Below are 23,781 nucleotides of genomic sequence, written 5' to 3' on the forward strand. Positions count from 1 at the left end.
TACCCTTTATTTTGCTTGGTCACTTGGATCTACGTCAAAGGACAATGACCTTGTGTTTGTGAAATCCTCTGGCCAGATACTTTCATCTTCTTTCTTTTTTTTCTATCACTTGTCGAGAGCATGCTTGCTTCTGCAAGACACTATTACAATGCCCAGTGTATTTTTCTAAGTTAAGCATACTTTTATTATTTTAAACCCATTTTATTTAGGCACAATGCTCATACTTAGCATTGATATATCATTACAAAGCCACACCACCACCAGACAGCACTGCTCCTGCCACCAGTGTCCCAAGGGCCCTTCCCAGACAGCACCCTGCACTCACTCATGTAAGCCCAGTTCTGTAAAAGCCTCAGAATTGTCAACCAGAAGATCAACCTGCATGGAAAGGTGGGCGGCGAGCAGACTTCAGGAGCTGTGCAGTTGGACCCATCAAGATGGCAGAGGCTGGGCATGGAGGCCGTTGTATGCAGACTTTTTAAAGATGCTTTGTAATAAAAGAAATGAGGGTCTTTGTGAGATTGGCTGTATGAAATTCTTAGGGCTGTAACAGAATAGCTAACATTAAGGGTTTTAATAAATTCATATGCAGCCACATATTTTAAAAAAACAAACATTTGGAGCTGGAGCGATAGTACAGGGGTTAGGGCCTTTGCCTTGCATGCAGCCAACCCGGGTTCCATTCCCAGCATCCCATATGGTCCCCTGAGCACTTCCAGGAGTAATTCCTGAGTGCATGAGCCAGGAGGAACCCCTGTGCATCGCCGGGTGTGACCCAAAAAGAAAAAAAAATTGAGCGTATCAATAGTTTTATCTTGTTCATCTCAAAATGGCAATGAACATTTTATGATTTCATATTTAAAATCAGAAGAGAGGGGCTGGAGCAATAGCACAGCGGGTAGGGTGTTTGTCTTGCACATGGCCGACCCGGGTTTGATTCCCAGCATCTCATACAGTCACCTGAGCACCGCAGGAGCAATTCCTGAGTGCAAAGCCAGGAGTAACCCCTGTGCATCGCCAGGTGTGACCCAAAAGAAATTGAAAAAGATAATAAAATCAGAAGAGAAAATGTGATACCTCTCTCACCATTATATATCTCCAAAGTTAAAAGAGTTTAGTCATTGCAATAAAACAAGGATATTATAAAATGTTATTTTTGGAAGAAGAGAGAACTACACAGAAACTGTAAAGGTATTATTTATAAAAATATAAATATAGCCTAAAAGTTACTACAAGTTATCTTTTAAATTAATAAAATAAATATAAATAAATAAAAATAAATAAGGATTTTAATATCCCAATGATAACTAGTTTAAATACTTAGTGGAGGGGCTGGAGCAATAGCACAGCGAGTAGGGCGTTTGCCTTGCACGCAGCTGACCCGGGTTCGATTCCCAGCATCCCATATGGTCCCCTGAGCACCATCAAGAGTAATTCCTGAGTGCAGAGCCAGGAGTGATCCCTGTGCATCGATAAGTGTGACACAAAAAGAAAAAAAAAAACACTTAGTGGAAAAATGTAAATATATAGATAGATATATAAATAGAAAATCAAAATACACAAAATTTTACTGAAAAATAAGTTACAGCTATAAAACATTTAATACTTCTCAAATAAGTGTAATTTAATATGATTCTAATAAACTACCCTTTCTTATAATTCTCATAATTTTTAATGATTCTGGCAAAACCCTCATTAAAAAGAGGTTGGAGGGTCCAGAGCAATAGTACAGAGGGGAGGGCATTTGCCTTGCACGTAGCCGACCCAGGTTCAATCCTTGGCATCCCATGTGGTCCCCCAAGCACCACCAGGAGTAATTCCTGAGTGCAGAGTGAGGAGCAATCCCTGAGCATCACTGGGTGTGACCTGAAAAGAAAAAAAAGAGAGAGAGAGATTGGATTACTCGAAACTATTGAAAACAGGTATAAGGAGACATGTTATGCTATATTAAAGGTAGCTATAGCCAGAGATTTAGGGTGTTAAACCAGGGATCTAACCATTGCCTTGCACACGGCCAGCCCGGGTCTAATACCCAGCACATCTGACAGTCTCCTGACCACCACCAGGCACGTTCCCTGACCACAGATCCAGGAGTAAGCCCTGAGAACCACTAAGTGTGGCCCACAAAACACAAACAGACCAACAAATGAATAAATAAATATAAAATGTTCTAAGTCAGATGTGGTTTGTTCTTACACAAGATTGGGAAAACTGTTCCTAAGATGACTTTAGAGAAACCCCAATGAGAAGATACTAAAAATGAAATATTTGTGTTTATAATAAAAAAAACCATATGGGGGCATAATTATTTTATGATTACCGTAGTTTAGGCAATCTGGTTACAAATAATGTTAAAGCTCACAGTGTTGATATACAAAGTTGCTGCACCCCACCACCACTAAGTTCCCAGGGTCCTCCACCACTGTCCCTCTGTCACCCTTGTCCTGAGCTTCATCCCCTCACCTACTCCCACCATTAGTTTTGAAATACAAGGCCAAGGGTTTATTATTATCCTGTACTATCTAGTTCCTTGTTTTGTTTAGGATTTTTTGTGAGACATCAATCTTGAGGTGAGCAAGATTGTGTTCAAATTCCCAACTCCACCATATGCATCTTATGAGCATTTAAACTTTTGAAGTCTCCTCGGGAAAACAGTGAGAAAATTGACAAGAGGAAATAAAATCCAACAGGTCACACAGCACCTGGCCTAGATTAACCAAGTGGATGTAGGAGTGAACGTGTCAGGTGGGGAGTTAGACATGTGAGCAGAGGGGATTCAGGAAGCTAGAGATGCAAATAGGGTCAGTATGAGAGTTGGAGATCTCACGTAAAGAAATGAGATCACTCTGGACAAGATGAAGAGGGAAGAGGAGAGAGTGCAAGCCCTTTACATCCAGTGTTAGCCTCTCCAACACTCCAAATCTAATTTCATCCCCTTCAAAGCTATCCTAGCCATGTCCAACTGTATAACCACCCACACAGCAGCTATCTAAGCACTGTTCCTTGGTTTTCCCATCCCTGAAATGAAGATCATAATCTCATGGGCAGATGAAATTATTTATTGTCCATCATGCCTAGCACATGGTCAGGAATAAGTTCATGCTCACTATTGTCATTGTAGTTAATTTCTCCCCACTCTCAAAAAACATGAAATGATAAGGAATTCCGCACAGTCAGTCCGTGCATAGCAGTATCCATTGCTGCTTGTGGGGAATGCGTGTAGGCATGTGTATGCTTCAGAGAAGATGGGGGTGGCTATATCAGTGCTGACTAAGCATGATATGATGCAAGCCATGTATATGATTTCAAATATTTTAGTAACCAGGAAGCAGGAGCAATTAATTTTAGAATATAATATTTAACCTAGTACATTCAAAATATTATTTAAATATGTCATTAATAAGGTATAATACTTGACTTTTTACCCTTTAAATTCTAGCATATATATTTTAATGATACATTCAATAGTTTTAAATTTTTAATGACTTTTTTAAGTTATTAAAAGTGTGACAATGAGAGGTGACCATGTTGGACAACTGATTTTCTCAATTAAAGAAGAGCTCAAAAGTCAAACTGAAATGAGGTGGGGGAGGAAAAAAAAAGAATCCAAAAATAAGACAAACTGAATTTATGTAGAGAAGGAGGGTGAGAACATTTCTGAAAATGAGAGACATCTGTATTTTTTCCCTCTCCAGTAAACGTGTATTTTCTCATTCTCTGTTGAACAGAATCCTGATTGATGATCTGCAGGAAGAGATTGAGAAGCAGTTTGATGTTAAAGAAGAGAAGAAAGGCAGACACAGCTACACAAAATACCATAACTGGGACGAGGTACAGTGTAAAATCCCTGGACTTCAAAAAACTACTTTCAATATTTGGTGTCATTTAGTTTTCTCTCGTTAAGAAAAAAATCTACCCTCAGTATTTAGTGTCATTAAGTTTTTTCTTATTCTTGTTTCTCAAAATTGGTTTTGCTCTTCAGATCGTTGCTTGGATGGAAAAGATGTTGGATAAACATCCCAAAATGATCTCACGCATAAAAATTGGGACTACTGTTGAAGACAATCCACTTTATGTTCTAAAGGTACAAACAATTCAGAGCCTATTGATTTGTATTACCGTTGAAATGATGATTTTTGAAAGTTATACTGTGACAGAAACTGTGTAACAATAGAAAGTCTTATCTGCTGAGGAGTATTTAAGCTCTAGATGGCCACTCAAGAGTAGAAAGGGCAGGTGGTATTAGTCCAAGCCAAGAAAACTCTTTCAGAAACCATTTATGAGACATAGCAGGCTAACCCAGAAAAATAATGCAAGAGTTTATTATATTCCTAGTACATGAAACATTTCCCATTGATCAAGATTCAGCAACACTAATAAATGTCACAAGGAAAAAGAGAAACTAAAGAATCACAGGACCACTAACTCCCAGAAGGGTGAGACATTTCAGGCATATATTGACGGGGATTCCCTTCTACAGCCAAGCAAATAATGCCACTCAGCTGCTGCTAGGTTTCTGTACAAACACTGCTTCCTGTCACTGTATCAGTCATCCCCTTGTTAGTCGGTTTGCTCGAGCGGGCACCAGTAACGTCTCTATTCCTCCCAGCCCTGAGATTTTAGCAGCCTCTCCTTACTCATCATTCCCGACGATTGGAGGATCTTTCAGGGTCAGGGGAATGAGACCTATCGTTGTTGTTGTTTTTGGCATATCAAATACGCCACGAGTAGCTTGCCAGGCTCTCCGAGAGGAATATAAATATATATATAAATATATTTATATATGTATATATAAATATATATATATATTTAAATATATAAATATATATATCACTGTATCACTGTCATCCCATTGTTCATCAATTTACTCAAGCAGGTGTCAGTAACAAACTCCCCGTGCTGTAATCGATATGCCAAATATCTATCTATCTATCTATCTACACACACATATATATATATACATATATATAACTCTCTATGACTTGTTGCCTACTGTCTGAACTCCATCAAATACGGTGTGGTCATTATGGAAAATGGGTAGGAAGTGCCTTATAATGCTCCCACACTCCAGCTCCAGAAAGCAGCCTGGAGCATGGCAGAGGTTGGGTAGTGGAGGTCGGCTGGCCGTGGGGCTGGGTCCCTTGGGGCAGGGAGGGTTCTTACCTGGCCCCCTCTTGGGGTGCCCTGAGTGAGAACAGCCTGGCGTGGAGTCTGATGGCATGGCTATGGGGGCCTCATTTTATACTCCCGCCTGGGAGGAGCAGCCATTGGGATCTGGAGGGTGGTCGATGAGATTATCTAGTGTCGGCAGGATGTGGCAGGGTGTGGCTTATGGGTGTGATGCCTGGGTCACGGGAGATTGGGGGATAGCAGGCAGAGGATCTCTGCTTCCAGGTCCCATGGTGTCCAGAGTCCAAGAGCACAAAGTTCCGCATTATCTGGGTTCCGTGGGATTTCATTCATGCGTGAAGCTTGGCCGGAGCATCCGGAAAGTGTCCTGGAGCATGGCGGTGGTTGGGTAGTGGAGGTCGGCTGGCTGCCAGGGCTGGGTCCCTTGGGACGGGGAAGGTTCTCACCTGTCCCCTCCGGGGGGGCCCCAAGTAAGAGCAGCCTGGCTACTGCTTCCGGTAGCACCCTCTGCATAACTGGGAGGAAGTTTCTTACCTTGAATCACCATCACGTCATTGTCTCCAGCCACTCAAAACAAACCTAAATATCAGGGCACTGTACCTCCTCCCTAACGAAAGATAGTTAAAGTATCTTTGCTTCACTCCAGGCCACCCGTATCTGGCTCATGAAGCCAGAATATCAAGAGAAAATTGTATGGGGGAAAAAATTACAATTTGCTGCACGGTAGCAATAAAGTGATAAAAAGCAGTCCAATGTAAAATTTTTTTTAAAAAAAAAAAGCTAAAAGAAACTCTAATGCAAGAAAAAGTATTAATATTTTGAAAAATGCAATATCCATGGATGAATAACCCGTTGCTCATCGATTTGTTCAAGTGGGCACCAGTAATGTCTCTCATTGTGAGACTTATTGTTACTGTTTTTGGCATATCGAATACGCCATGGGTAGCTTGCCGGGCTCTGCCGTGGGATGAATAATGTTATATAGAAACTCCAGATGTTATGGTCTTCCCTGAGAATCTCTGCAAGCACACTCATTACACAGGAGATGAGGGGAATAAAGCTTTAGGTACAGAGTTAGTGGACCACATGGGGGTGAGTTCTAGCTATACAACATTTCCACCTTGCTTTTCAATAGGTTGGGAGTAAGCACGAAAAGAAGAAGGCTATCTTCATGGATTGTGGCATTCATGCCCGAGAATGGGTCTCCCCAGCTTTCTGCCAGTGGTTTGTGTACCAGGTAAGTGACCCGGCACACTCACGCAGTCCTCCTGGGTTGTCATGGCCCCGGAATTTCCCTGAGCAGCACGTGAGAGCTGGTCCTCCGAACCAGCCGAACCACGCTCTGTGCCAGAGGGAAAGAAACGCTCTGGACTCGACTCGGCTTCACACTCGGTACCACGGGCTTGTTGGGCTCCAGCTGACAGTTTATTAAACTGTCACAGTTTTATAAGACATTAGGAAATTTGGGGGTTTGGACGAGGGCAGGGGTGGGGTAGACAGGGACAGCTACTACGTGAGAGTTTCTCCAAGAGTTATGTGTGCAAAATCTGAACATCTGCTATTATATAACTTACAAGTGTGAAGGAAGGTCCCTTTCTCCCCACATCCACGCCAACCCCGGTTGCTTTTGTTCTTTTTGGACGTGGGAAAACAATATGGACGCTTCTCAAAAATTTAGAAATTGAGCTCCCATTTGACCCAGCAATACCACTCCTGGGAATAAATCCCAAAGAGGCAAAAAAAAGTATAGTTGAAATGACATCTGCACTTGTATGTTCATTGCAGCACTGTTTACAATAGCCAGAATGTGGAAAAAACCCAAGTGCCTGAAAACACATGATTGGTTAAAGAAACTTTGGTACAGCTATACAATGGAATACTATGCAGCTGTTATTAGAAAAGATGAAGTCATGAAATTTGCATATAGATGGGTCAACATGGAAAGTATCATGTTAAGTGAAATGAGTCAGAAAGAGAGGGATAGGTATAGAAAGATTGCACTCATGTGTGGAATATAAAGCAACAGAAAGGGAGACTAACACCCAAGAATAGTAGAGATAAGTACAAGGAGGATTGCTCCACAGCTTGGAAGCCGGCCTCACACGCTGAGGGAAAAGGCAACTCAGTTAGAGAAGGGACCGCCAAGTAAAGGGTGCTTGGAGGGCCCGCTAGGGATGGGAGATGCGGGCTGAAAATAGACTATAGGCCAAACAAGATGGCCACTCAATACCTCTATTGCAAACCACAATACCACAATACCCAAAAGGAGAGAGAGAGAGAGAGAGAGAGAGAGAGAGAGAGAGAGAGAGCAAAAGGGAATGCCCTACCACAGAATCAGGAATCGGGGCTGGGTGGGGAGGGGAATGAGATGGGGGTGGGGGAGGCACACTGGGATCATTGGTGGTGGGAAATGGGTACTGGTGGAGAGAGGGGTACTCGAACGTTGAATGACTGAAATGTAACCATGAAAGTTTGTAAGTCTGTAACTGTACCTCATGGGAATCCATTACAATTAATTAATTAATTAATTTAATAGTTCATGGCCAAAACGCAAGTTAGAAACCTGAACAAAAGTGATTTGATAAGTACCAGGAGGTTGACTCCATGGCTTGGAGGTTGGCCTCATATTCTGGGGAAAGGGCAACTCAGAGAAGGGATCACCAACTATAATGTAGTCGAAGGCCATGTGGGGGAAGGGAGTTGCGGGCTGAATGAGGGCTAGAGACTGAGCACAGTGGCCACTCAACACCTTTATTGCAAACCACAACAGCTAATTAGAGAGAGAGAACAGAAGGGAATGCCCTGCCACAGTGGCAGGGTGGGGTGGGGGGAGATGGGATTGGGGAGGGTGGGAGGGATGCTGGGTTTACTGGTGGTGGAGAATGGGCACTGGTGAAGGGATAGGTTCCCGAACTTTGTATGAGGGAATCATGAGCACAAAAGTGTATAAATCTGTAAATGTGCCCTCACGGTGATTCACTAACTAAAAATAAATTAATTAATTTAAAAAAAAAGTGATTTGAAAGGAGACTACTATATGTTTCTTCAATACCTAAACCCAGAGGGTTTACATTTTTAATGCTGTAGGGGAAGTAAAACATTTTGTTTCCCTTCTGCCCTTCTAAGGTCCTCAACCGGTGTGTCTAACCAAAAATAAATACACAAATTTATTCAGTAAAATTTTTATATGACATGGAATATTTCATAAGGAAATAAAAACCTAGAGAGGAGTAAAAAACAGAAAAAGAAATAGTCCCTGAGCCACACACACTTAAACTTACTTTTCAAGTGAAAAATCACTCTGTTCTATAAAAGATGAATCCTGATTATAGTCTAGCTATTCCCTCTTACTTTATTTCTACTATATTTTTGATTTCTACTCTCAAAATCCCCTTCCTGCCAGCTTTTGCATCCACCACTGATGAGATGTGCATGATAATGGCTTTCTGGCCATGGATACTTTCACTGGGAATGGCTTTACAACTAGAACTGATTTATTCCAGTAGTTGTTTTAGCACTTCCAGCTGAGAGGCCAGAGCCCTCTTACTCAACCCATAAAAGAACACACATTCCAGGGCAGACAAGAAATCTCTTGGTTCCAATATCGAGATCACTCGGAAGAAAGTGTTCAAGAATGATGAGAGACTTAAGGCAGCCAGAAAGAAAGTTCAAATAACTTAAGAAGCTTCAGCTTGATGCAAGAAAAATGTTGGTGGGTCCATTTCAATAGCTTGAGTTTTGTTTTTTGTTTTTTGGTTTTTTTTTTTGCTTTTTGGGTCACACCTGGTGGTGCACAGGGGTTACTCCTGGCTTTACACTCAGGAATTACTCCTGGTGGTGCTCAGGAGACCATATGGGATGCTGGGAATTGAACCCGGGTCGGCCGCGTGCAAGGCAAACGCCCAACCCGCTGTGCTATCGCTCCAGCCCCTAGCTTGAGTTTTTAATAGAAAGCTCTTTCCTTATTTTTACATAGAGCTAACTTATAAATCTTCCCCAATATTTACAGACTCAGTCTATATTGGCCTAACAATATTAAACCAAATTATTCCCTAATTTTTACTGCTGTTTTCAGACCACCATTGATTGTAGGAAATACATTTCCCATGTAATGTTTACAGCACTTTAAGTCTCAATGATCATTGAAGGAACGTTTCATTCAATTACTTTCGCTAGTCTAAAGAAGTGTCATATCGGGGCTGGAGTGATAGCACAGTGGGTAGAGCATTTGCTTGCATGTGGCTGACCCGGGTTCGATTCCTAGCATCCCATATGGTCCCCTGAGCACCATTAGGGGTAATTCCTGAATGCAGACCTAGGAGTAACCCCTGAGCATCGCCGGGTGTGACCCAAAAAAGCAAAAAAAATAAGAAAAAAAATTGTCATATCTTTCTGTCATCTACATTGGTCAGTAACATTTGTACAATTTAGAAAAAAATATGTTTCGAATTGTTAGCCTTGGTCAAAATAAAGAACTGTAGGATAAGAACAGCTTTTCATTTCAACCAAAGCTTTTTATATGGTAACAGAACTTCAACAATAGCTTAAGTTTTTTCTTTCTATGCCTACAGGCAGCCAAATCTTATGGGAAGAACAAAATTATGACCAAACTCCTAGATCGAATGAATTTTTATGTTCTTCCTGTGTTCAACGTTGATGGATACATTTGGTCATGGACACAGGTAGGTTTTCATTCAGAAATAGATCATATTTATTGACTTTATGCCCACTGATCATCGTGTGATAAGTTTGGATAATCAGCAAATTCCAACTCAGATGAGTATATTGTTTTATAATCTGAATTTCAGCCAAAGGCAAACATGACTACCTGGTTGCTGTGTGTCCCTGAAATCAAATGACATTTTTGTTGCTAAAGCTAGTATTGGGGTAAAAAGATGAAGTAAAGTAGTAATTTTATATGATATGATAGAACATAGCTAATTAAACAAAAATTATAAATAAAAATTGGTATGGGCCAGAGAAAGAATACAGCAGATAGGAAGCTTGCCTTGCATTGGACAACCTGGGTTTGATCCCTGGCATTACTTATCATCCCTGAAGGAATGCTAAGAATGACTAACCTCTGAGCACAGACCAGGAGTAAGGCTCCTGAGCACCATTAGATGTGGCCCCCAAAAAACAAAAACAAATAAATAAATACAAGTAATTAAAAGTGACTATAAACAGTGATTCTAAAGGAAATGTCATTGTGTCCTATCAATTTGGGGCAGAGTTTAAGGTAAAATAATTATATCCAGAAAATTTAATACAGTTATCTATTATTAAACAGGAACCTTTATTGTCCCCTTATTGTTTTATAAATAAGATTAATAATGAACATCCACACAGACATTGAATAGCAAATTATTCTATGAAAATTATGCTCCAACTCTTTGAGCTTTATTATATCTGAATTTCTAAATAGTGAAAGGTGTAATAAAGTTAGCAACTGAATTACAGGCAATTTCAGAGTATTGTTGATTATTTTTAATGCTGAAAACTAACCAGCAGTTTTTTTCTAAAGTATAGAATTTTTTCATTAAGGTCCTAGAGTATTAATGAAAAACTAAATTTCTGAAGTTAGTGCAAATTATAATTTTAAAAGGCACTTTTTATTTATAATAAAGGGCCCTAAGGTAACTAGACTTTAAAAAAAAAGGCTGTAGATACGTGCTGAGAAAATACAAATGATCAAGCTGAAAAAAGTGAGTGTATCTACCGTAATCACTTCCATCATTCAATACTGCAGGATCGCATGTGGAGGAAAAATCGCTCCAAGAACAAGAACTCAGACTGCATCGGTACAGACCTCAATAGGAACTTCAATGCTTCCTGGGATGGTGAGTAACAAACTTGATTTCAAGAAACAGTGCGATAAAGCATGTTTAGCCACTGCATTTTGCTAAGCCACCTACTTATTTGAGGAAGCAAAGATTGATCTCAGTTGAGTGAACGTTACTTCTCTTACCTGCAAAAAAAAAAAAATCATGCACCACTACCACAGAGGGATTCTGAATGATCTGTTTTATGGGAAGAGGATCCAAGCATCTTTACTTGTTATATCAACGTTGTCACACCCCAGGTGCACAGAACGTCATATAATCTGGAGTGAGATCTCGGTTTCCCTTCCTCCTCTTCCTGGTCTTATAAATAGGAGAAGCACCATTGGTTAAACCCAAACTACAAGTGATTCTTCAACTGGTTTGGGAGAAGAAATACCTAGGACAGAGAACCTGCTGATGGAAATGCCCTATGTAGCAGAGCAAACACAGTCAGCTGACGCACATTTTCCTGCACACCAGTCAGGAGAAATTACACGAGTCCTACTCATGCAGGTGGTCCTTGCCTAATTTTCTTTAACTACTACCCCAGCTCTTAGTCCTGTTCTGCCGTGATGAATAGGATAACAAAGTGGGGAGAGCTGCCTTCTGAGGCAGGTCAGAGAGACGCAGGCTCGGGGAAGGTGATGCTCACCCATCCCACGAGTAGTGCCCAGGTTCAACTGGGCTGTGAACAAGATGACTCCAGACTGCTGGGTGTGACTCCTGTGATGTGGGAAGTCTTAGAAGGGGGAAGCCAGCCAAGCTAGGATACCTTGGCAGGGCTCAGCCTGCCGTGCAGTGACTTGTGTGACCCAGTTACTGTAAAAAACTAAGGCACGCCGAGGGGCACGCGCACTCGCGGGCTCTCTGGGCGGCTCTGTCTCACCACCCACGTTCGGTGCTCTGGAACTGCTGTGTATGGGCTGGATCAGGACAGTCGTTGGCCAAGGACAGAAGGAAGAATGAGGACCAAGCTGGTTGCTGATTAGTTACCGTTATTCAATCTTCCATCTTTCTCATCTCCCGCACTCCCAGCTCCATCCTCTCTCTGGATCTACTTTAGCCTCTCTCTCATCTCTCCTCCTACTTGTCTCTCCCACCTTGCCCTCTAGGCTACACCCAGCCAGGGAGCAAAATCAACATAAGAAAGCCCTTCCTGAGGGCAGGGCATTCCAAAGCCCTTCCTGACTCTTAAGGTTTTTTTCCTTTCTTTAGTCCAAACACTTATTAACATCTTAATACTAGTTATTTTTGTATGGACAGAGCAAGAGATACATTGAGGCTTGCAAGGCAGCTCTCCTGGCAACATCTTGCCACAGACTCAGACCACAGCACTCAGACCAGATTAATCATTCCTCACCCTAGCAGGGTCCGAATCTAGTTATCACTGTTTGGATCATGACAGCATTTGTCCATGACCAAGCTCTTAACTTATAGTTAAGCATTAGGCACTTTGGCCAGGCCCATCTCGATGCCAGAGTAGCACACAACTCACCACTTGCCCTGGTTCCGTCTCGTCCCTCGTCGGGACCCTGCCTTTGGGGGTGCTAGGAAGTAAGGGCAGCTGAGGCTTAGGTCGAGAGAACAGATGCCCAGGAGGAAAATATCATGTAGAGTCAAATGACTCCCAGGTTACAAAAGCATAGCATTTGCTAAGTCTTCCTATGTCCATACAAAAAGGACATTGCTCTGAATAAACTATGCAAAGGACTCAAGGAGAAGAGAAAAACAATATTTGCAAGTCAACAGAACACTAAGAAAGAAGTTACAAATAAACACAGAGGAGTGGGAGCACTATAATGGGAGTAACCCAATAAACCTAAACTACCTGAAGCTATGTTATCCTACAAGTTACCTACAGTCACTCTAAGTCTGGCTCACTCGTTCTAAACATTCCGGGAATCCCCCTGAGAAGAGGCAGGGACTGTGCCGATGCAAGCTGGGGGGGGTTCTCATGTACCCTTGTTCTCTGCAGCTTTTCCTGTCACCAAAAACCCCTGTTTTCCTGTGTATCGGGGGCCCGCACCGGAATCGGAGAGAGAGACAAAAGCCGTCACTGATTTCATCCGAAAACACCAGCAATCTATCAAGGCCTACATCACCTTCCATGCCTACTCCCAAATGCTAATGTATCCCTACGGATACACCAAAGAACTGCCCTCAACCCACAAGGAACTGGTACGTTGCGGGGAATCTACGGTTCATGCCTTGCCACCCATTTTCAATTGGTTCCTTATGAACTACTTGGGTTATGCTGAGAGAACTTCACATTTTAATGCTTCAGAAAATAAGGGAAGAAATTCACTTTATTAGAGTTTAAATCATCTTCAGATTAACTTTTCATTTGATAAAAGTACAGAGGCAATAAGATCTTTAATGCAAAATGATTATGCTAATAGTGATATATGACTGAGCTAAAATTCTGTTACTACACAGATTATGATGTAGCTAAGCATTTACCGTGGTTATATATATGGCAAAACCTAGAGCAAAGGTATCTACTTTAAAGACATTTTTCAGGATCTCTTTGATAGTTCTTAAGATTTAATTAAATAAATTTAATCTTAGCTTCCTGATCCATTTGGAAATGAAATTAATTATTTTACTGTCTAAAGGAAGAACTTTATGTTTGAAAAACCTCCATAAGAATGAACTGGTTTTCTGGGACTATTACCCCTAATATTCTTTTCTTTACCTTGGAGCTAATTTTATTATCTTAGTTTTATTTAAAAAAAAAAAAAGGGAGAGAGACAAACGTCCACATGTGGGTTTCAATAATTCAGAATAACTGACAGGCTGAATGGATGGATACAAAGGAAATAGTTTTAATTACTGCAGAAGAAAAGAAAACAGAAAAAGTTTAACATTCATCACTTGGTGGTTGACAAATACAACAACACAGTCAGTAAAAGCTGTAATTCAAATAATGCTTCATAAAATCAGTTTTTTAAGAAATAAAAGGTCACATTGTCATTCTGACTTCAGTCAATTGTATTCCACACAACAGCATTTAATTTGAAGTTGAGCTGAGGTTTGAACCAGTCATTAAAACCATCTATAATTATACTACAAAGAAAATAGACAAGTAATATATGGCTCATTTATTTAACCAATCGAGTTCAGAATCTACATCCATGAATTTGATCAATTTATGCAAAGATGAAGCAATTTGATTTTAATCTGCCTTTAGGAAAAGAAAGTCTATAAAAACATAATATTTGTCAATAAAATTATAGACAAATATATACAACAAACTATTTTGAGTAAAGAGTTAATACACACAAACTAAACAAATTGAGAAAAATCATTTGTTTATATATTATATATAAAGGCCTAAAAGAATCTTCACTTAGACTTCAAACTTGTTAGTAACTATAATTCATTAAAGTTTATGCCAATAACCATTCTCATAACAGGAAAGAAAACACTAAGGATCATAAGAGAGCCTCATATGCCATTCTGGAAAAGGGACTCTAAGTTAACAAATTTTTTTGAATTTTTACTTCTGATTGAGAAACCATTGATACTTTAATTGAGATATCATAGTTTACAAGAGTATTGAAGAGTTGGAAAATATAGTTTATCTGGTAAGGTGCTTGGGGTGGAGTGATAGCACAGTGGGGTAGGGTGCTTGCCTTGCATGCGGCCCACCCAGGTTCAATTTCTCTGTCCCTCTCGGAGAGCCCGGCAAGCTACCGAGAGTATCTCGCCCACAAGGCAGAGCTTGACAAGCTCCCCGTGGCATAGTCAGCATGCCAAAAACAGTAACAAGAAGTCTCACAATGGAGACGTTACTGGTGCCCGCTCGAGCAAATCGATGAGCAATGGGATGACAGTGACAGTGAAGGTGCTTACTTTGCATGCAGCGTACTGAAGTTCACGAACACTCACCTACAGTCACTCTGAGCATTGCCAGGAGTAATCTCAGAGCACTGCAGGGTGTGAACAACCAGAAACAAAGAAATTCAATAATATTGAAGTCATTACAGTTATGAGGCCCTTACACCAGTTCCTCCACACGTGTTTCAAGATGCCTCCACCATCATCCCACAGTCCCTTTCCCTGCCCTCACCCCCAGCCCACTAGGACCCAGTTCTATCGATCATATCCCAGGGTTTGTTTCAACTGGAGATTATTCGATCCCTTTGTTTCTTTATACTCCACAAACGATCCAAGCTGTCTGGTATTTATCTTTTCCTTCCGACTCACGTCACCACCTAGCATCACACCCTCCAATCCCATGCTAGTTGCAGAAGGCTCCAGAATTTCACCGTTTCTTAGAGCTGATTGGTCTATCTACAGACCACTCTTTCCTGGTCCATTCATCTATTACTGGACACTCGCTGGTTTCCAGTGTTGGCAAGTTTAAGAGGTGCTGAGATGACTACAGATGTACACGTCTTTTTGAATTGATATTTTTCTGTTCTTGGGGTATCTCCCTGGGGTGATATAAAAGTTATATTCACAATATATTAGGGTGGCTACAAGCTATTTTTCCAGAGAGACTGAACCCCGTGGTGGTGCCACCAACAGTGAATGCGAATCCCTTGTCATCACATCCCCACCATATTTCCAGTCTTTATCCATATAGACCCTCTGGTATTGTTTCTAAATGGGAGACAACCACCCTTCTTAACCCTTAAGATGCTCAGATCCCAAGTGAGCAAATCCTGTAATGATAAAACAGGAAAGAGAAAATCAGAGACACTGACTTTGGAAAGACAATTATTTGAAGCTCAAAAAAGAAAAATCTGATAGAAAAAGAGTATGATTTCTAGAAAGAACGGTGGAGGAGACAGGAGGGAAGAGGGGGGAGAATGCAAAAGAAAGAAATGCTGGGGCTGGAGCGATAGCACAGAGGGTAGGGCATTTGCCTTGCACTCGGCCTAACCAGGTTCGATTCCCAGCATCCCACATGGCCTCCCGAGCACTGCCAGGAGTAATTCCTGAGTGCATGAGACAGGAGTAACCCCTGAGCATCGCCAAAAGCAAAAATAAATACATAAATTAAAAAAATTAAAAATAAATAAATGCAAAATGAGGTGTTACTATATACTATTGCTTCACCTTAAAAAGAATCGCTATGTTGTCTCAGTGAAAATTAATTTCTCGTTCAATAATTTATTTTGGTCTTCAAATGTCAAATAAGCAATAAGATAGTTTATTTGACATTTAGTACAATTTTATTAAATCCAATTTAATAAATTAGTGTTATTAGTTTTCCCCCTCTTCTCCCCAACAACAACAAAAAAATAATGTTATAAGTAATATTTCATCATTCCTCTGTAATGGCTCTTTTCTCTCCAGGACAAAGTAGCAAAGATTGGTACTGAAGCTCTAGCCACTCGATACGGAACCAGCTATATCTATGGCCCAATAGCATCAACAATTTGTAAGTTTTCCATTATATTTACTGGCTGAGTTTCTCCAATTCTTTTTTTTATAAATATGTAAGAGAAGGGCTGGAGCGATAGCACAGTGGTAGGGCATTCGCCTTTCACCCGTGTTTGATTCCCCCACCCCTCTTGGAGAGCCCGGCAAGCTACCGAGAGTATCACGCCTGCACGGCAGAGCCTGACAAGCTCCCCGTGGCATATTGGATATGCCAAAAACAGTAACAACAAGTCTCAGAATGAGAGACGTGACTGGTGCCCACTCGAACAAATCGATGAGCAACGGGATGACAGTGACCGTGACAGTGATGTAAGAGGATGGTATAACAGGCACAAGGGTGAAAGCACATCCAGAATAGTTCATTTAAACTCCAATTTTTACACAGGAAATTCAAAATCATGGTATAAATGTAAGGGTCAAAGTCAGGTCACTGGGGAGGGGGAAGGGATGAGATTATTCTAGAAACCAATACTGGACATTTCACTAGTTGCAAACTCAATAGAAGTAATTAAGTCCAAACAGATTTACAGTTTAATTCATCTACCTACCTGCTCTTCAACAATGCTTAATCCTCAAAGGAACTAATACCAATTAGAATGGGGTCCAGAAGGTTGGTTTGGTTTTCGTTATTTTAACTACTTAAGTACTTAAGTTTTCTACCAACTTGGACTCTAAAAACTACTTAAGTTGTTTTTAACTACTTGGACTCTTTCCTCCTTGGCCTTGTTCCCATGCAAGCACAGTATCTTCCATAGCTCCTGGAGGGAAAATAGGAAACCACGTCAGCAACACTGATCCCGTAGAACCATGTCTGCTCACCCACCGGGTCCCTCCCCCTAAACTCAGCTGAAATGCTGGAGTAGGAGGTGAAGTCACCGGGTTCAACCTCTGTTGCTTTTGCTTCGTCTTCTTACCACTTCTTCCACTCTGCTCCTTTTAGACTTGGTTCATTTTGTATTGATTGATTTTGATTTGGGGCCTTGGTTTCCTGATCTCTGAGTCTCTGATTCTCACTCCCAAGAATCAGCCAGCTTCTGAAACCGACCAAACAGTAAACGACCTCTGTTGCAGTCATTTAACTGCAGTGCAAGACTTAAAAGCAACTAAAGGCCAAATATTAATTAATCGACATGAACTTCACTGTCACTGTCATCCCATTGCTCATCGATTTGCTCGAGCGGGCACCAGTAATGTCTCCATTGTGAGATTTGTTGTTACTGTTTTTGGCATATTGAATATGTCACGGGTAGCTTGTCAGACTCTGCCATGCAAGAGAGATATTTTCGGTAGCTTACCAGGCTTTCCGAGAGGGAAGAGGAATTGTACCCCAGTCGGCCGCATGCAAGGCAAATGCCCTACCCGCTGTGCTATCTCTCCAGCCCTGATAAATTGGCATGACTAGGTTTGAAAATAGGATACCCAGAACCTTCAGGAATAACTGTCACGCTCCAAGCTGGAAGCAGTCCCAGAGCACAGTGGGGGGTCCCCAAAACAGAACAGAACAGGGAGAAGACAAAAGAAAACATAAAGGCAAGTAAGATATCAATGTCTCAACTAACACAATAAAACACCTGAAGATATAGTCACAATAATCAGATTATCATGAATAGATATTGTAATATCTGGAGCAATCAGTTAGAAAACTATATCATAAAGTGGTATAATAAAAATGATAAATTTTAAAGGTACAGCAGGTAGGGCATTTGCTTTGCACACGGCCTACCCAGGTTCTATTTCTCTGTCCCTCTCGGAGAGCCCGGCAAGCTACCAAGAGTATCCCACCTGCACGGCAGAGTCTGGCAGGCTACCCGTGGCATATTCGATATGCCAAAAACAGTAACAACAAGTCTCACCATGAAGATGTGACTGGTGCCTGCTCGAGCAAATCGATGAGCAACAGGACAACAATGCTACAGTGCTACAGTGCTACCCCTAAAAATGGTTATGCAGTCAAGAAGGCAATACAAGTGAGATAAAGAAAAGAAAAAACAGGAAACATAAAAAATCAAATAATAAGATTACATCTTTCAGTCATAGCAACAACTTTCCTAAAACATATTTAGTTGGAAGACATTAGTAGAGGATCGTAAAAAACATATGTCAGAGAAGCAAAGCACCTGCCTTAGAGGCAGGCAGGGGGCAGGGGGGTGATGGGAGGGAACCTGGGGACACTGGTGCTGGGAAATGTACACTGGTGGAGGGATGGGTGTTGGAATGCTGTATGATTTAAATCCAATCAAGAAATGCTTTGTAAAAAAACGTAACTTTAAAATAATAAATAAAATAGCATATCTCAGCCTTCAGGCTCTGCATGCAAGAAGCTTGAGGTCAGCCCCCCATACTTAATAGTGATTGGAACGACCCAAATATTGCTGGGAGCAAACCCTGAGCACAAATAAAAGGACAAACACATGATTCAACAATCTAAAGTCTACCAGGAACTCACTCCAGAGATAACAGAGAGGTTGAAATTGAAAGAACAAGAAAGATGAGTTGTATAAGTATCAACCAAATAAAGCCTAGCCATATTAAATACCAGAAAATATCAATGTGGGCTCAAATAACTTCACTTCAGACAAGGAACATTAATAATGACAAAATGACAACATCTAATGATCCTAAAGGTGCACGAGCCAATTTTTAACCTAATGCTTCTGCCAAGATTTCAAAATTCACCCCACGTTCCTTCTATTGAGTGTCTGAATGAGGCCAAACATATTCTGCTGATCACCTGCACCCTTTCCTTCTGTCCCCACCAGCCTGAGCGCTGACTTTATTAACAATTATCCTATTTTCCCCAGCCATCTAGATTGAAACCTCAGTCACGCTGATCAAATTCTGTGACTCCTCCATGGCGATATTTCTGCCCTAGCATCTTCCATTCTGCTCCCAGCATGATGACTTTGCACTAGTTCAGTCTTTCAACTCATAACACCTCTCAATTGCTCTCTGCTCTCTCCTGTCCAAATTAACCCTGGCCTTAATGATGAACAGAACCAAAGTGACTGCTGTGGCCTCACAAACAAAACTGAAACACCTTGTCCTGGTTTACCTGCTATTCTGAGTTGTTTCATTCCAGGAACACACCACTCTTGATTCCAGTCTTCTGGATGGCTGTGACCTCACCAGCCTGAAAAATCCTCCAGTCTTGACTTACCTTGCAGTTCACTCACTAGATTGCTTTCTTCCATCACCATCTGGAAAAACACTAGCCTTTTGTCAAGGCTCTCCTCAAATACCACCTCCATATTATAGGTGAAAGCCAGTATCATTGAGATGAAATGCATCCTCCTCCTAAGAGCTTTTCCCCTTATGTCTTCGTAAGCTCTGGTTCCTTCCCCACCCTTACATATTCTGCCCTCTCTCCTGATTAATGTCTTTGACTCCATTCCCAAAACCTTCAGTAGCATTTTCTTATCTTTGTACTCTGATTCACCCTCCTCGGTGACAAGGAACAAGCATTGTTAATATTAAAGTTTTAATAAATATTTCTTTTTTGGAGGGGGGGTTGATTTAGAGGCCACACGTGGCGTTGCTCAGGGGTTACTCCTGACTCTGCACTTACTCCTGGCTCTGCACTTAGGAATGACTGCAGCAGTGCAGTCATTCCGGCCCTTTAATATTTAATACTTAGGAATGACTGCAGCAGTGCTATCATTCCGGCCCTTTAATATTTCTTGCTTGAATGCTTAACATTATCTCTTCCATCTTCCTATCAAAACGTTCCTTTCCTTTTCCTCCTTTTCCTTTTTCCCTTAGGACTTTGCACTCTGATATTTCAGCCTGAAATGTTTTTGTCTGTAAAACTTGTTCTGTATTCAAGAACTTACTTCTACTCCACAAATGATTTGTGCAGCAAAGAGTTTCCTCTATGATACAAATCAAACTAATATAAATATATGGATAGTTTGAAAGGAATAGAGAAGGGCTCAACACAGTCCCTGCTGGGTGGGAGAATTTACCAGAAAAGCAAGATAGGTTAGGCAGAGGAGAGTCAGAGAACTGAAAAAATGGGGGCCTACTGGTCAGACTGACCCAGGAGAGGCCTTGAAAGATAAAGATCCATTTGCCAGAATTTGGGGGAGTCTTTCATTTGTATTTGAGCTGGTCAAGTGGAAGTTTTTGCTTTTCACAGATTAATTGACTTGGGGAGGTGGGCGAGTGGCAGTTATGTAGGCAATCCTGGAAATTAAACAGCCGAGTTGAGTAACAGTGGGAACCATAGAATCTACTGGACCCAGCTAACCATTTTAGCAGGTAATCGTTTAGCAGGTAATCGTTTTAGCCCACTGATCATGCTAGTAGAGACAGTATTAGCCTGTCAAGCATACAGGTCTTAAACAATGTGTCTTGCTGCACTCATTTGTGGACTATAAAATAACATAATATGAGACTGACACCCCAAGGACAGTGAATACATAGGCCAGGAATATTTCCCCATAGTTGGAAGCCTGTCTCATGAGCTGGGGGAGAAGGTAGCTGGAATAGAGAAGGGATCACTAAGTCATTGATGGTTGGAGGAATCATTTGGGATGGGAGATGTGTGCTGAAAGTAGATAAAGGACCAAAAGTGATGGCCTCTCAGTATCTGTATTGCAAACCATAATGCCCAAAAGTAGAGAGTAGGGAAATGTCTGCCATGGAGGCAGGGGGAGAGTTGGAAAGGGGGGATATATACTGGGGACATTGGTGGTAGAGAATGTGCACTGGTGGAGGGATGGGTGTTTGATCATTGTATGACTGAAACTCAAACATGAAAGCTTGTAACTGTAGCTCATGGTGAAAGAGAGAGAGAGAGAGAGAGAGAGAGAAGGAGGGAGGGAGGGAGGGAGGGAGGGAGGGAGGGAGGGAGGGAGGGAGGAAGGAAGAAGGGAGGAAGGAAGGAAGGAAGGAAGGAAGGAAGGAAGGAAGGAAGGAAGGAAGGAAGGAAGGAAGGAAGGAAGGAAGGAAGGAAGGAAGGAAGGAAGGAAGAGAAAGAAAGAAAGAAAGAAAGAAAGAAAGAAAGAAAGAAAGAAAGAAAGAAAGAAAGAAAGAAAGAAAGAAAGAAAGAAAGAAAGAGAGAGAGAGAGAGAGAGAGAGAGAGAGAAAGAAAGAAAGAAAGAAAGAAAGAAAGAAAGAAAGAAAGAAAGAAAGAAAGAAAGAAAGAAAGAAAGAAAGAAAATTTTAAAAAATGCATCTTGGTAAGAAGGTTTTTCTAGATCATTTCATAGTATCAACATGCTCTTGTCTAAATCTTAAGTTTCATAACCCATGGATATGGGTTTATATTTTCAATCTTTTTAAATTAAATAATAGTGTTCTTAGCAACAGTTCATAAACGCTGACAGGAAAAAGTCCGATTAGGTACATCCTCATAACTAGTTTAAGCTTCCTTGGTTGGTTTTTCTAATGACAAATCAGTTTAACGCTAGCAATGTGATTAGCAAAAAAAAAATTGATATACCAGAGATAATGTACTTTTGCTTTACTTGCATGCATCGATTCTAGTGATCTGTCTTCGCTTCCTTCCTTGACTGCTAGCACTTACTCAGACCTCCTCTCTCTGCCACTCTGTGTGCCCAAGAAGCAAAGTCAGTTCAATGGCCGGCCCAAGAAAAATGTAATTTTGAAGATATAGCATATATTTAAGATGTATGGTGAGTCCCAAGGCCATGATTACTTTTTGTTCTATGCTGTACAGACCACTACTCCCATTCATTACCACAATGAACTGTGCACGTAATTATTTTTACTGATAATTTTATACCAGTGAATTTCCATTTCAAGAAAAATGTTGGCATTTGTTTCTAATTAGATATTTATTGCTTATGTTTTACAGACAAAACAACAGGTTCTTCCTTAGACTGGGCTTATGACCTGGGCATCAAACACACATTTGCCTTCGAGCTCCGAGATAAAGGCAAATACGGATTTTTGCTTCCAGAATCTCAGATAAAGTCAACTTGTAAGGAGACCATGTTAGCTGTCAAATTTATTGCCAAATTTGTCCTCAAGAATACTTGCTAAATGATTTCCCACAGCTTGAGAGCGAATTAACCCTTCTTTGCCCCTTTGTCCAAAAAGTAATCTTCAGTTAGCCCTAGAAGGGTTGCCATGCCATTTTTGCTCATTTAACTCCTACCTATTTTTTATTGTTTTTTATCTACTCTTGGCAAGGCCTCAGCGAAATATTTTTTGGGGGGTCACACCTGGTGATGCACAGGGATTACTCCTGGCTCATGAACTCGGGAATTACTCCTAGTTGTGCTCGGGGGACCATATGGGATGCTGGGAATCGAACCCGGGTCAGCCACGTGCAAGGCAAATGCCCACCCGCTGTGCTATTGCTCCAGCCCCAGCAAATATTTTTAATGAAAAGCTTTTGACTACCTTTCTTTGCTCTCGTTAAAGTTTAAAGCTAATACATACTATGTCGAGCAGTTAGGAAGATGATATATACAAGAAGTTGCAGGGTGAGGGGTGGGGAGAGAAAATACTGTTTCCCCAGCATTTTTATGATGTAGGTTCATCATTTCATCTACTGATGGGAATAAAAATAAAATGCATTCTCATGCTTTAAAAATGTCTCTTCTCTTTTAATATTTTCCAAGTATTACCATTAGCATTCATAGTCAAACACTAATGCTTATCATAGTCAATAATATAGTTTAAAAAATCGCTTGAATTTTCAAAAACACAATCTTTCCTACACACGTATTTTAATAAAAGTTTTCAGGGCTTATATCTTGTTCATGGCAAAAAGTAATCCTTGCAAGGAAAAGTGAAGTAGTTTACATAGAGATGCAATTCAGTACTTTAAACAACCAATCCAGTTCCCAACAACAGGTGGAATATTAAATTCAAAATAGTCTGATTTAGCCTGCTCTCTCTGCTATAAGGAGAGTAAGGTACCTGCCAAAGCACCTCTGAGCAAACTCGAACATAGCCGTCACGTAAGCCCTATGCTCACAATGGACAGAAATGTTATCAGCAGTTGATAAGAGAGTTTCACATTAGTCAGGAGGCAGTGGTAACTTGCCACTCCCAGACTACGTATAGCCCATATTGTGGGGTAGATAGTATTATAGGATACCTTTTCCCCAACGGGGATTCACAGGACCTCCCCCTATGACCACAGTGGGCTTTTCAAGTCTAGAAATACAGTGCACAGATGCCAACAGAGGGAGAACGCCAGAATTCCTTGACTTCTTTTGATATCTCTCAGAACATTCTAGATGAAAACTTCTAGCATTCTAAAAGATCCTGAGAAACCACGTCAAAAAAAAAATTATCTGGGAGGCTTCTCATGAATGCTTTTAGAGTTCTGTGAAACAAAGAACGCCCTCAAATCTACCATGGAAGATTTTTCTGGTAGGCAAATGCTTCCCAGATAAAATCGAGTAGGGGAAACCACTACCAGAATCCCTCCCTCTCCCCACCGGAAAAAAAAAGGCTT

At 41.0% G+C, this 23,781-nt stretch overlaps 1 protein-coding gene across 1 annotated transcript in view; it reads left to right on the forward strand.

The window, feature by feature from the left end:
- Positions 1-22,798, forward strand: part of CPA3 (carboxypeptidase A3) — a 37,850-nt gene extending 15,052 nt beyond the window's left edge. Inside the window, exons 4-11 of the mRNA XM_055128409.1 lie at positions 3,729-3,831; positions 3,983-4,084; positions 6,266-6,367; positions 9,702-9,812; positions 10,880-10,970; positions 12,928-13,130; positions 16,260-16,344; positions 22,165-22,798. Coding sequence (XP_054984384.1) covers positions 3,729-3,831; positions 3,983-4,084; positions 6,266-6,367; positions 9,702-9,812; positions 10,880-10,970; positions 12,928-13,130; positions 16,260-16,344; positions 22,165-22,352 — 985 coding nt within the window. The 3' untranslated portion in view covers positions 22,353-22,798. The remainder of the gene's footprint in view (positions 1-3,728; positions 3,832-3,982; positions 4,085-6,265; positions 6,368-9,701; positions 9,813-10,879; positions 10,971-12,927; positions 13,131-16,259; positions 16,345-22,164) is intronic.
- Positions 22,799-23,781: the final 983 nt, after the last annotated feature.

This window comes from Sorex araneus, chromosome 2 (assembly GCF_027595985.1).
Source record: "Sorex araneus isolate mSorAra2 chromosome 2, mSorAra2.pri, whole genome shotgun sequence".
Taxonomy (NCBI): domain Eukaryota; kingdom Metazoa; phylum Chordata; class Mammalia; order Eulipotyphla; family Soricidae; genus Sorex; species Sorex araneus.